The sequence below is a fragment of the Ptychodera flava genome, chromosome 16, assembly GCF_041260155.1.
Source record: "Ptychodera flava strain L36383 chromosome 16, AS_Pfla_20210202, whole genome shotgun sequence".
NCBI classification, from domain to species: domain Eukaryota; kingdom Metazoa; phylum Hemichordata; class Enteropneusta; family Ptychoderidae; genus Ptychodera; species Ptychodera flava.
The window spans coordinates 12056367-12071698 of record NC_091943.1 but is presented as its reverse complement, the minus strand read 5'-3'; the positions used below and the strand labels follow the sequence as shown (position 1 = coordinate 12071698).

General features: G+C 36.6%; 1 protein-coding gene across 2 annotated transcripts; it reads left to right on the top strand.

Annotated features, from left to right (window-relative positions):
• Positions 1 to 5440: 5440 nt before the first annotated feature.
• On the top strand, positions 5441 to 15001 carry LOC139152837 (calcium channel flower homolog). 2 transcript variants are annotated; one of them, XM_070726190.1, is made up of 6 exons: positions 5441 to 5808; positions 6893 to 6965; positions 7266 to 7391; positions 10566 to 10673; positions 12236 to 12357; positions 13096 to 15001. In XM_070726190.1, exons 1-5 carry the CDS (start codon positions 5640 to 5642, stop codon positions 12339 to 12341), a joined length of 582 nt encoding a protein of 193 aa, XP_070582291.1. In that variant the 5' UTR covers positions 5441 to 5639; the 3' UTR covers positions 12342 to 12357; positions 13096 to 15001. The 2 variants fall into 2 exon arrangements, with proteins under 2 accessions (XP_070582291.1, XP_070582292.1); XM_070726191.1 differs by lacking the exon at positions 12236 to 12357 and having other exon boundaries at positions 5501 to 5808.
• Positions 15002 to 15332: the final 331 nt, after the last annotated feature.

The window sequence follows — 15332 nt, the reverse complement described above, 5'->3', positions numbered from 1 at the left end:
ATTTAATGAACTTTCCTAATTAGGGATATATATCTGAATTGATCATGATAAAGTTGACGCAACTTGCTACATATAATGAAGATACTATTGTGACATAGCCCGACAATTGCTTAGAATTTAACTGTGAATTTAATTGTAACGACCTACAGTAACCCTGCACGTTTAATATCTCCCGTGTTCGTTTTCGTGACGTTTTATTGTCTCAACTCCTGAAGTCATTATCAATGCCTGGACGACCTTTACCCCTGTTTGACATTGTACTTAACCAAAAGCGATTTGACTTTGCCGATTGTTCTTAGTTAATTAATTATAGACCCATGACTCTGCAGATTCTGTCTCAATATAAACTGTGCATTTTAGCATGTTAGACGGAGAACGCCAGACGCCGATTTAGGAGAACTTTGTGACACGCTCCCTCCGTGGGTGGACCTTGTTTGGGGACATTGACCAGCGACGCCCCGAGACGACGTTCAACCGTGACCCTGACGACTAGTGTAGGTCATAGAAGTTTTACCGTGTAACTTATGTGTTACCAAGCTGAATAAAGTACTACGACTTAGAGTATTTCTGTGTACCTGTAGCCGTCTCTACTCCCAGACATACCGTGGCCGAAAACGACACAAACCCTCTTCAGTTTGTAATGGCGTCGTTCTGTTTGAGCTGCGTTGTTCTGTTTTGATCTGCACTCTTCAGTTGTAATTACGTCGTTCTGTTAGAGCTGCGTCGTTCTGTTTTGACCTGCGTAGTTCTGTTTTGAACTGCGCTCTTCAGTTTGTAATTGCGTCGTTCTCTTTGACTTGCGCCGTTCTGTTTGACTCTAGCGCTCTTCAGTTTGTTTTGAGCATAATACGCAGCTTCGAATTAGACTTTTTTACGCAGGCACTTTAACTTTTTTTCCCCGGTAGTCCACTTGGGCTACCATTTTCTGAGGTGGGTAGCCCAGTGACAATGGTTGGTAGCCAATGCTATTTTAGTTTAGTTTTTTTTTTCATGGACAAAAAGAAAAAACTATTTTTCAAGATGCTGCCTTTGAAGTGAATTTGTTCGTCATTTTGATGTGAATACGAGCACACCTTTATTACCCAAAAGAAACTAGTATAATTGACGACAGTGACACTATAACGTTTGGTGACCAACCATTGTATTGGCAACCCGTTTCATTCTCAGAGCTACATGCCAATTTTGATTGTCGTCGTGGCAATGACCACCACCTTCTCAGCAGGGCTAAAAAGACCATGGGCTTTCTGTAGTAGAGAGGAGTTTGTGATTGATACATTTTGATCAAAATGCAATAAGAATACGTTTTCATTGGTCATCATTTTCTGTTCCTGTCATCCAAGTACATAAGTTGAGATATTGATATACACATACACAAAATCATACACAAAACGCAAACAATTCAGGTATGAACGATGTGTGGAGTTGCTTTCCCTTTATTACTTTCGCCATGGCTAATCAACACTTTACATAAAACAAAACTAAACATGATACACACTCACAATATACACAATATATATCATACAGAAAACGCAAACAACTGATATGACCAATGTGTAGAGTTGCTTTCCCTGTATTACATCAAAACAAACTGAAGAGCGACGATCAAACAGAACAATGCAGTTCAAACAGAGCGACGCAATTACAAACTGAAGAGTGCAGATCAAAATAGAATGATGCAGCTCAAACAGAACGACGCAATTACAAACTGAAGAGGGTTGGTGTCGTTTTAGGCCACGGAACAGACATTATACCCCGGCGTGTAAGTATCAAAGCCGACTATAACTGCCCGCATCACAAACAAGCCACGTTACACTATGATACAACATTCTTGAAAGTCATTAAGCACTTTTACTTCAGTCAATTCCTAACTTGCATATTTAATGAATTTTCCTAATTAGGGATATCTGAATTGACTAAACCAAAGTTGACAAAACTTGCTATGTACATTAAAGATACTATGATACAACATTATTGAGTGTCATTAAGCATTTTTACTTCAGAAAATTCCTAATTTGCATATTTAATGAACTTTCCTAATTAGGGATATATACAGGGATGTACTTGATAAAAGTTGGCAAAGCATGCTATGTACATTGATGATACCAGTTTCAAACAATATTGAAAGTCATTTCGCATTTTCATATCAGCTAATTTATAATTTGCATATCTAATGAGCTTTCACAGTTTGGCATATATAGCTTGAAGGATTGACCTGAGGTAATTACACTTGCGATATGAAGTGGTGATACAATCACATCAGTCAAAGACATTTAGTATTTTTATTTCAGCTAATTACATATTTGTATACTTAATGACCTTTAGAATTAATCTGCGGTGAATATTGTTCATGATGTTGATCATCCACGTTCAATGAAGTTGCAAACATGTCGTAAAAGTTTTAATTTACACACGACTGCAGTATATAAAGAAACACGTGAGCATTTTTAGTTCATATCTTGTCAACCTAGCTGCAATAATTGTAGCCTTGGTTTGCCGTGGGGTTTGGGCTTCTGTCGTTAGGCTCGCGCCTTGCAATAATTGTAGCCTTGGTTTGCCGTGGGCTTGGGCTTCTGTCAGGCGGTTTGCGCCTTGCCCAAACCTTTGTTGGGCAAGGCGCGATCGGAGCCGCACGACAGAGGCCAAAGCCCAACGGCCAACTAAGGCTACAATTATTGCAGCCATTTTCAACCTTGTCGAGAACCGCGTATATATATATATATATATATATATATATATATATATATATATATATATATATATATATATATATATATATATATATGATTTACATAGCTGTTAAAATTAAAAATGACTTCGTCTTCATGTTCATTAGCTGCTCTGTCAATTTGTCGGCATACCTAATGTATGATATGAACACTCTCTTTCATCAAACATTCTGTAAAGGGGACGTATTTTTGAATATCAACAGTTCATGGTACATTTAGCTCAACTTTCTAATTCACACCTTTCAAACCTTTGCATTCAATTAAGTTCTAAATCGGTTGAATCAATTTGCCTTCTCTTTAATCTCATTAGTTCCATCAGTCCATGGAAGAATGAAACTTAAGGGTCACCTTAGACTTGGTTCAAGTCGGTGAATTTTAAAAAAATAAATCATTTATAATAGTTTCTCTTGTGTCTCTCCTATTTCGTACAAACCTATCCGGAATTTGGCAGCTCACGCCAGGTTTTCCCAGCGATTGAATGCGTCACGTTTGAGTCTGCGCAGTAGTGAGTTAGTTTCTGCCGGATTCTGTGATTCCGGGTGAAACTCCGCTGTATAGCGTTCACTCCACTCATCGCGTTCACCCTACTCATCGCGTCCACTCACGCGCGCGTTTCACATGAAAGCAAAATACAAATCATTGCGTTCACTCCACTCAAACATTCACAAATCACAGACTTGAACCAAGTCTAGGGTCACCTTGCAATTTTGGTATTAGATAGTAGAGAAACAAATTACCTGACATGTAATACCGATATCTGACATTGAGAAAAATTAATTTTGATTTTTCAGACTGAAAAAACCGAGACCGTGCAGAAACTTCATTTCCTCCAAGAGCTTCAAACTGAGCGCCTACAAGCGGTGGACCAGAGTCCGACTACGTGTCCCCGGGGCGAATTCAACTTAAATTTAAACCGTAATCGCCATAGTAGTTTGAACCCTGCTCCGTTGGTTTCTATAGTCTACTAGAGTTGGATCCGTGCAGAGGGAAATGGAGGAAGGATAAGCATTTTGATATGGCCAGTAAGCTATATACACCGCCTGTTAACCCCTTCTCTCCGGATGCATCAGTCAAAAAGTCTTTATAGCCCAAATTCTGTATATGGAGAGAGAGAGAGAGAGAGAGAGAGAGAGAGAATTTTGGATTAATGAACGGGCAGAGACTGTCTGGATTATTAGCGCCCTCTATGATAAAACATAGTCGGAAATTGACGACGCTGAAACTAGACTCGGTTTCGGATTCGGTTTTCGGATTCAGTTTCGGATTCGGTTTCGGATTCGAGTGACTGAAAGAAATTTTATATTTTCAGCCGATTTCGTTAAAATGTGGAATACTTTATTTTTCACTTGGAATTTATTTTCGTTACTTTCGCTGGACCTTTTTTCAGCTAAAATAAAATAAAATCAGACTAGACAAAATGAAAATAAGATAACAGTGAAACAATGAAAATATTTTCAGCTGAAATAAATTCCAGTGAAAATAAATGGACCATAGTACTTCCGTATGCAAAGATAAATACTTGTCATCAATAACAAGTTTTTAATGGATTACCGGTCGGCATATGTAATATATATTTCACAGCATAAATTGTAGCATGTATTTCATGACATAAATATTTCACACATAACCATAACTTCTAAGCTTACAGTTCAAAATTACTAAACACTTTCGGCACTAGAGCAAGAAACTATGGTGCATGTGCATGACTACACAAGTCAAAAGTGTCCACCTCAATTATTAGCATTATGCAGTTAGGACTATTTAAAGACATACAGTCACCTGTAATCTAAATATGCCCATATATGGTCAAAGGGGCGTTCCTTGGTATTCAAAATGCCCATGTGAGGGCGCTGTTTTTAAAAAGCGGCCACCCGCTTAAAATCTGTGATTGGTTAGATTTTCTCTTTCCATTGTAACTGTGGCAAAATTGGAACAGGTGACAGTATACGTGTACGCTAATAGTACTACGCACAATTCAAAGAATGCATTCAATGCAATCTTTATTACACAACATATTAACTGATAGTTTAGTCCGGGAGTTTAGTATAGTACATGTTGATCAACATCAACCAAAACATCAAAGTAATACAACACATTAGCATTACACCATGTGACACACATTGTGACAAATAAACAAATTAAAGTATAAATGTTTTTGTAAGTGTTGTTTTCCTCCACTTACTTTCAATTTCGAATTATAAAGTGCTTTGAAGCTTTCTGTAATTTCTATTTTTTTAACCATTTTATTTTATTTTGTAAATAGATGCACACAATTTATGCCGACAGGCAACCCGTTAAAAACTTGTTCTTGACGACAAGTATTTATCTTTGCAACATACCGAAGTACTATGGACCATTTTATTTTCACTGTAAAATAATTGCAATCATACCAATCCATAATCCAATAACACTAGGTCAGAATTCGTAAGACAATAGTTGTATAAACATAGACACAAAACAGCACAGAACAGACAGAAATTTATTTCAGCTAAGAATAGATTTTCATTGTTTCACTGTGATATATTTTCACTTTGTCTAGTCTGATTTGATTTGATTTTAGCTGAAAAAAGGTCCAGGGAAAGTAAAGAAAATAAATTCCAAGTGAAATAAAGTAATCCACATTTTAACAAAATCGGCTGAAAATATAAAATTTCTTTCAGTCACTCGAATCCGAAACCGAATCCGAAACTGAATCCGAAACCGAATCCGAAACCGAGTCTAACTTCAGCATCGTCGGAAATTGAGTCGGAAGAGGTCAAAGTGCATCGATGAGATAGAGGCTTTACACGTCGACATGAATGGAAAGCTACTAATGTTGCTGTAGTAGAAGTGAGCGGGACACTTTCACTGAATTGTTGTGCTACAGGGAAACTATTCATGACAATTGACAATTTAGATAGGTGACCGTCAAAAATGGATTCCAGAGGCGCCGGAGATTTCAATCAAAGTTCTCCAGGACCCGACGACAAAGCTGTCGCTGTCAATATCAACTCAACACCTAATCCACAAGTGCAGTCCGACCCAGAGGTGTCGTGGTGGTTTCGCATACTGGTACGAGCAGTTGGTGCAGTTGCAGGCGTTTGTAAGTGATGTGATAAACCCTATCCAAAAACTTGGAAAACAAATTTTAGATAAACGTAAAACCATGCCAAAACAATCAAGACAATCGCATGAACTAGACTCCGTGACTCAGTCTAGCGTGATTTTTATTTAAATCCGTGACGGTCAATAATTAAGCTTGATTAACCATCTATGACTACCCACCACCAGTATTATATTTTGTGCCTGCTCACATACCATAGCAAAGCTCAAACCAAATCCATCCCAGGCGACAAGGATTTTCATTCTTTCAATGGGCTGCCACCTGTCCCACTGACCACACATCAATGTGTGTGTGTGTGTGTGTGTGTGTGAGAGTGAGAGAGATATTGTCTACTGGGCACACAAAATAGTATAATAGCAAATACGACCTTTTGTAGAAACTAAAAAGAAACATTGAAGTGATGGGACATTTCATATTTACATCTGATAAAATATCTTCCATGCAAAATTATAAAAAAGCTCAAACAAATTTATCAGTTTTAAAGTGGTACAATACCAGATGACATTGTTTAACGTCCAGCTACATATATTCTGTAAGTAACATCTTGTCACTTCATCAACATGGAGAATGGAGAATTGAGAAGTGTATGGAAAAAACTTCTAATCAAAAAATGTTCATCAAAGGGAAGTCAGAATGGTGTACTTCAGTCAATCTGAAAAGTGTGTCTTTGTTACTCAGTACGCAGAATTCTGCATGGAAACTCTTTTTTGCAAACGTATTAAAATGTGGAAATAATAGACAACAAAAATTAGAAACAAACTAGACATATGGCCATGGCATATTTCATCCTGCAAAACAAACCCACACAGAGTGAAAGATTCAGTTGTGTATGTGTCATGCCACCTCCAACCCCTACTATAGTGTTGGAGTTTGTGGAGACCCATACACAACTGAACCTTATAGTCTATTGTACACATAGAACTTGAAATATCTCTTGATTTTTCAAGGAAGAACTCTGGAAAAATGACTTCCAAACACTGGTGACATTGAACACACTGATGTAATATACCCATTATAACCACATCATCAACTTAACAATATCTCTCTTTCATTCAACTCACAGTGTGTATGATATTTGGGTTATGGAGGTGCATTACTTTCACACCGCTGTGTTTAGTTGCTGGTATTCTAATGATGTAAGTACCTCTATTTTATCTCTTGTGCAATGCTTTAACTTCAAATAATAATCATAACACAATAGTTTTGTAAATGGCAACAAGAATAGAAGAGCTGCACTTTGCAATGGTTGGACCACACTCAAATATTAAATACACAATAAAGCAATCTCCCCATACAATTTATATAAGCCTATTAGTACATGAGGGAGAGTCCAGTAGAATGCTACAATGGTGCTATACAATACACTCTCTGAGCACACTCATAAACAGTGTATCTATTGCAGGCACTAATTTTATCTTTTTTTTTAAATTTTACAGGGTGCTTGGTTTTATTGTGGTAGTCCTAGAAGCACCAATTTGTTGCCAATGGTTAGATTTGGTAGATAGAATAACAAAATGGGTTGACCTGCGACCTTACTGGCAAAAAGCAGCCTCGTATTTTGTGTGAGTATATTCAGCCCTGCACTGTTTAGCACGCAGGGACTAATAACCATGTCATGTTATTGTCCATATGAGTTTAATATCTGACAAACTATTCTTAGCAGTGTTCTCCCTAGAGCAATTATAGAGTGGTGTCCGCCACTCTTCAATTTTTGGTAAACAATATAAACGGATTACCATAACAATTACATTTATTGTTATGTAAATTAGCCACCACACTACCATGAAATTCTGGGAAGAACACTTGTTAATAGTGATGACAAGATTGATCACGAGTTGTCAAATTACTATGCTTTGGGAATTTTTATGCCTGTGTTGGTCTAGCCCACTAATCACTTTAGCTTTTATTGTTAGCTCATATTTGGTTTTATATATAAATACCAAAAAGAGCTTATATGATGAGTCTGAGTGGCGTCTGTATGTCTGTATATTTGTGGGTATGTATGTGCGGATGTATGTCCGTCACACACAAAGGCTCCCATACCGCCAAAGCTACCGTCTCAGTATTTGGTGTACAGGTAGATGTAGGGGTTGAGATATGAATTTGTTCAAATGAACACATCAGTGTCAAAAATGTGCAAATGAGGTAAGAAAAAGGGAAATACTGCAATTGTGCAGGAGTGGTGGCAGTAAACTGAATCAGCCCACACATCTGAATAAGAGGATTTTGACCTTTAACCTATTTGTATGCAGGGTACCTATTATGTTTGGGAGTGGTAGCAGTAACTGAAACAGCTAATTGGTCATTTCCTGTCATTATTTATGAACTGTGACATATTAACAGATCTGCTGAAACCATGGATGTTCTATTTTTGTACATCCATGGTTGAAAGATTCTCTGCTATGCATGTTGCTAAAGTTGACCTTCAGTACCTAAAGTTTCAGACCTTATTTACTTTTGTCATTCTTGTTTTTCTGGTTTAAATATTTCTTGTTGTTTTTCTGGTGTACTGTGCAGAAATTGTCATAACATCAATGTATAATTTTCCTGCACTGAACAGATAGAAATAACACTTATTGGTGATCTTTGGTATGTACCAATTCTGATCAAATTTGAGCGACACCGTATAATTGCGGTATTTTTTTTGATGTTTAAATGAAAATTTTCTACTTACTTAGTCATTATCTATATTATATGTTTTTAGTCCCCACGGACACTGTCCGGGGGGACTTATAGGTTTGGTCATGTCCGTGCGTGCGTCCGTGCGTGCGTGCGTGCGTGCGTGCGTGTGTGCGTGCGTGCGTCCGTCCGTTCACACAGATATCTCAGAGATGCAAGAAGCAATTTCATTCAAACTTGGTACAAGGATTACTTCATATGTCATACAGATGCACGTCGATTTGTTTTGGGATACGATCCAATATGGCCGCCAGGCGGCCATTTTATTACGATTTTTTCATGTACAGAGCCATAACTCAGACATGTTTCAACCAATTTTATTCAAAGTTGGTACAAGGACATTGACCAATGTCATAGATATGCACGTCAATTTTTTTTGTGATACGATCCAATATGGCTGCCAGGCGGCCATTTTATTACGATTTTTTCATGTACAGAGCCATAACTCAGACATGTTTCAACCAATTTTATTCAAAGTTGGTACAAGGACATTGACCAATGTCATAGATATGCACGTCAATTTGTTTTGTGAAACGATCCAATATGGTCGCCAGCCGGCCATTTTATTACGATTTTTTCATGTACAGAGCCACAACTCAGACAAGTTTCAACCGATTTTATTCAACGTTGGTACAAGGACATTGACCAATTTCATAGATATGCACATCGATTTGTTTTGTGATACAATCCAATATGGCCGCTAGGCGACCATTTTATTACGATGTTTTCATATACAGAGGCATAACTCAGGCATATCTCAACCGATTTTATTCAAAGTTGGTACAAGGACATTGACCAATGTCATATATATGCACGTCAATTTGTTTTGTGATACGATCCAATATGGCTGCTGTGTGGCCATTTTGTTACGATTTTTTCATATACAGAGGCATAAGTCAGGCATATCTCAACCGATTTTATTCAAAGTTGGTACAAGGACATTGACCTATGTCATACATATGTACGTCGATTTTTTTATGTGATACGATCCAATATGGTCGCTAGGCAGCCATTTTATTACGATGTTTTCATGTACAGAGCCATAACTCAGACATATTTCCACCAGTATCATTCAAAGTTGACATTGACCTATTTCATACATATGCTCGTCAATTTGTTTCACGTCATGTAGCAGTAACATGTCAATTATTGAAGTTTCATAAGTAGGCTGATATGTCAAGAAATATGTACTGCATCAAATTCATGAAACTTTATACAGATGTTAACCGATGTAAAGCTCACATTGCTTTAACATTGAAAAAGACATTTATCAGTGTCATTTTATCTAATTTGTAATTGCATAAGTAATGAACTTTCCTAATTAGGGTGATATAGCCACAAATTAATACAACGTCAAATGTGATGAAACTTGATACAGATGTTGATCTCATAGTGTTGTAAATACTGCATCAAACTTTATGAAATATGGTACCAGTGATAATCTGTTAAGTGTTAGAATTGTATGCAAAAATGTCTTGCAACATCCTGTTGATTAATTCCTAGTTGACTCATTTTATGAACTTTAGGATGGTGGCCTACATTGGTTTTATGTTTTCATCACCATGGAACTCATTCTTGGCCATTGAGCGCCATCTGTATCAAAGTATTTTTATCACAGACCTAATTAATGAAGAGGACTCTATCCTCTCTGAGGAAATGTAATCAAAGTACCCATTATTAACAAGTGGGGACTGTGTCATCAACGATGACTTGTTATCTACGTCCCGGATATGGTTTTGGCCAATTTACATGATCGAGGGACTTTAACTGAGTGTAGGTTTGTGCTCGCCAAGCAATCACACGGCTATTATGAGATCACACCACTCACGTAAACATTAAATCAAGACAAATTTTGCTGAAATGTGTTTATTTTATTGAGACATAATTGTCTGTACATATGTCTGCATCTGTGTTTATTACTATATACATGTATGTCTATGTAATCCCGTAATATGTGGTATATGAGAATGCAGTTAGAAGTGTAACATCTGTTTTGTACTTACCAAGTGGTTTTTAGATGAACATTTTTATGATTATGTATTTCTTTCCTTTTTCAGACTAGCCATTATTCCAGTTGCCCTCTGCGCATCATTATCAACTTTCCTCGGATGTGGTGCTGTGTTTATTACAGGAGTACTGTACGGTCTCATGGCTGTGGGGAAAAAGTGAGTGTCCCTCCTTTCCATTACTGTGTGTTCCACATTTCAATGCAAGAATTGTTTACAGTTATTGTTGTTGGGTTGAATTTTCTGTAACAGCTTGTCCCATTGCTAGAGTAGAGGTTAAACACTTTTTTCACTGGCATGAGTTGTTTGAACAGTAAAAGAACAGCACTAGAATGCCACTGTACTGATTATCAATGGGGATTATGAACATATTTTGAAGTATGAATCACTGAATTCTTGTTCTATAAATGTGCAAATATAGGACACAACAGGTATGATGGTGTTTTCGCTTTAGGCAATAATTTTTTTTATACCATGACCAGGTTATTTAGATCCCCTAATCATTTATTTGCTTTCCTTCCAAGATTTCTAGATTTTTATGTTTGTTATCACTGTACCAAACTGATTATCTTGTGTTGTTTTGTCTTCAGCTCATGAAGTATTGTTCAACAATTACACCCGATATAATCTCATAATCACTTCACACAAATCATTTAAAACAGGAAATTGGCCATCTCATGATGGAAATCAGAAATTCAGTAAAAAGAAGACTCTTGCTCAACTTTGATATGAGTTGATGCATGGGGTTAAGGTGAAGTACTACGAATTACGTCAAAATTAGGTTGTGGTGTCATTTTCTTTAAACTTTGCACAAATATTCTTGGAAGTTGTGCAAGTGCAAATATGAAATAAAAATGGGGGTCACCACACTCATTTCCATGGAAACAAATGTTAAAATGGCGTTGTTAGAAATAAATAAAAATGATATAATTCACATAAACTAAAGAAAGCAATTATAAAACGCTTAGCAAATGAGTTAATTTTACTAAATACCAAAACTTAAGATCCATATCTATCGAATGTATAGTTTTCATGATGTTTGTAAAGAAATTTTAACATAAGTACCGATTACAAAATGCCGATATCGAAATTATATCACTACAGTCTACATAATTTTCAAATTTTCTTCCTATCGCGTTGAATGGTGTCATTTTGACCAAACTTGGCGAATAAAATCCTGACATAATACCATTTAGTTTACACTTTTAATAAAAGGGTGTCACCACGCTACTTTTTACAATATCTCCAGGTGAATGGGTAATATGTGCCATGTAAATTGGAGAGAAATGTTAATTTTGCGCTCATATTGAATAAAAACCAGCTTACTAGGAGGTCAAAACATGACAAGGTTATAGGTCACATGTATTTCTAAGAGACTGGGTCAAAAAATTAGGTAAAAGCGCAATTTCAACAATGACAGGTGATGTTAAATACATGCGCTACAAAATAACCCATTTGCAGCAGGCTGGAGTTAAATCTGCGCAGAAACGTTCTAAAGCGTGTGCGCGTCTGAATTCGTCGCACTTTACCTTAAATTGGATTGAAAAACTAAACAAGAATGATATTGGAGTTGATAAAAGCAAATATCAATGTTCAGAAATATTGCCAGATTTAGAATTAATGGGGTGATAAGTACCGGTATATTGATTTGTGTATAGGTCTAACACTTTGCAGCATTCATTGTCTGTGTTATCATATCATCTTGTAACTCCTCTCTGTAGAGGTGACGCCGTGAAGATTGCTCACGTCCAAAAGCGACAGGATCAGCTCGCCATGGAAACCAGGACTTTGATGGACGGCTCAGGACAGCCTGCCGAGGAGCCGTGATCACATTCACATCCATGTACATATAAGTCTCCATTCATTTTATGTATTACTTTTTCTCCATGATCATGCTCATTTGATGCTTGTCACCATGTTTGCTGATAGTTATTGCACAATATGGAATATGGACACCAGTCACCATCCCACCAGGTGACCCTCTCAATGTCAACCTCTATTAATAGAGAATAAAATTCATCCTTCCAGTATCGCAAGAGAGTCAAAATTGAAGAAAATAGCAACATCCACAGAAAATATTCCCTTTTTTCATCTGTAAAAGGCTCCATGTACGATGTTAAATTCTATCGCGTAAGCTCGTGTCCTTTCCATAAGCGATGAAACATTTTCATCTATGTGATTGTTCATGTGTTTCAATGTTTTCAAGTGGCACCATTTACATTGTACGGTTGCATGTAGACTTGAAGATCCATCGTTTGAGGGCGCTCTCTACACTCCCCCCCCCCTCTGAGGGGAGCGTAGGGAGCTTCCTCAATTGACAGATCTTTCAGTCTAGGTTGCATGTAGGATCACACATTTGCAAGAATCAGACTTTCCTCCACACAATGGTATTCTATGAATCAATGAAAGTTCACCTCATTACAGAATTACAGCTATATAATTTCACAGCATCAGCTGTATATATGTGTAACTTTACAAATTCAAAGATATTCTAAGTAACTCCTATGAGAAGTAGACGATACTTTACTTACGACTCCTGTAGTGTGCTATATATAGTGTTTTCATTTTGATCTTTTCACAGGGGAGGTGCAGCAAGAAATAACAGCCAACCTCAACCCCACGGTCAACCTGAGGAGCAATCGCAATATTCTAGGATTGATAACAATGACCTCTAAATGGACATCATAGCTCAACAACTCAACTGAGTGATTGCTAAATATCACCGTCGATGGCAGAATAGGACCTCAATGATGCAACTGGAATGTAAGAGAGCCCTCTATAGTTGACCTCTGTACATCTAAAATGCCAAGATCTGCATGGGATCACAGAACAATATCAAAAGCACTGTCAATTCTCCCTGATTTTTATTGGCAGATATTTGAGTTTTCTTCTGCTTAACAGAATTTCTTTACACTGTAGCCTCAACATTATCATATTTGAAAAAGGTATGTTCTAAAAAACTCAGTAATGTTGAAATTTGAGTTAATTTCGTTGATAATCAGGGTTGGCATTGCTATAAATATTGCACTTATTAAAAGCTTAGAATGACCGTCATGAGTTGCCAGTGCATGTGAGGAAGTAACATGTACAGTTCCTTTGTCATATCCACTGAAAAAAGTTACTTTCGACTGTGTTGATAAAACAGATGCAGTTGGATTCCTTGTTTTGGTTCCAAGTTATTCTGTACAACTGCTTGCAAAAAGCATCCGAGACTTTCACAAAATTGCGATATTCTTCTGCAAACAATTATTATTTTCTAGTTCATTCAAAATGTGCAATAAGAGTAAATGGGTTCTCCAAATTACCAAACTTCTTATGCTAATATCTGCACACACACTGAATTCCTTGCAGTGTTTGTGTGTACAAATCCTATTGTATTATGGGTGATCTCAATTTACATTGGTATATCTAGATCCATGTCATATCAGAATTCAGAGAAGACATTTTGTCACTAGGGTCATTCTAACCGTGTATATTTTCAGGAAAATAGTGTTATTCAGATATTTTGGTAAAAAGTTGAGAGGAAAATTTAAGTAAAGCCAGTCATGTATAAAGACAGATGTATAGTAAAACACATTACCTTAATTAAGTAGGATATAAACTATGATAATTATTTAGTATGCCTTTCCAAGACATACAAATTTTGATATAGAAAAATTTTCAGAAGTTAAATTGCATCATCTTTTTGACACAAGGTCAGAGTGGTATGCATAAAGTACACAATAACTTTTGGTGAAACGTTCTTATGTAGACAAACAGTTATTCATATCAGTTTTGTTACAAGTGCATTTCTGTACATAAAGAGTGCTATTTTGTTGGTTTGTCATGTATTTTGGTGACATTATGCTATGGAAAGTTGAAAATTCTGCTCATAGCGGTTTGGCGGAGTCAAAAGCAAATCACCCTCCAGGGTCCATGATATGGTTCTACTATTGTTTTAAATTGGGGTTCGGGAAGGGCTAGTCTTTTTTTGCATTTTATTTGTTTGCAAATATAGTCTTATTTTATGCTGACTTCCTTTAGATTACACAGTTTAAGCTACACAAACTGTCAGTGTTTATATGCTTACCCTCATCACCCACCCATCAACATGCTAAAGGTCTGAGTAATTCATTACATATTAGACTGCGATCATCACCATTGGCATTGCTAATGCTTTTGATACAAAACAGTTCATTAACCCTCTGAGTGCTGTAATTTTTCCCTCTAAAATTTTAGTGCAACATTTTACCAATTTTTAGGAATTTTTCTGTAATTTTTTTGAACCAAACAGACATCACATTTCATTGGATACAGTTTTTTCATCAAAAATTGGCAAAATTCTGAAAAATTTGACTGGGGTACATTTTATAAAGGTGACAAAAATTGACTGTGGCACTCAAAGGCTCAAAACAATAAACTCTACTGCATCTTGTTTTGTTCATACAGAAAGATCAGTACGGCGCTTCTTTTGAAATGTTCCTGCTGAAAATACACATTATTATGAAGTCGCATTTGTACTCAATAATTGACTTATCAATACAGTTGTAACACAAGCTAAGCAAAGACGACCAAAGTAAACACAATGTATACACTTTCGAAATTCAAGTTGTGCAAAACATTTGCTTTTATTTCAGTTAGTACATTATTATTCCTCAGTACATTATTATTCCTCAGTTTTACAATATTTGTATAAATTTAATTACTAGTCCGATGATTTCTTCATTGAAAACTGAGAAATTAATTACTGTGCCATTTATAACCAGTCACGTTGTGTTGTGCAATCCACGTATGTCCAAAAATGATAATCACTCAAAAGTTTTCCTATTAGGGAACAAT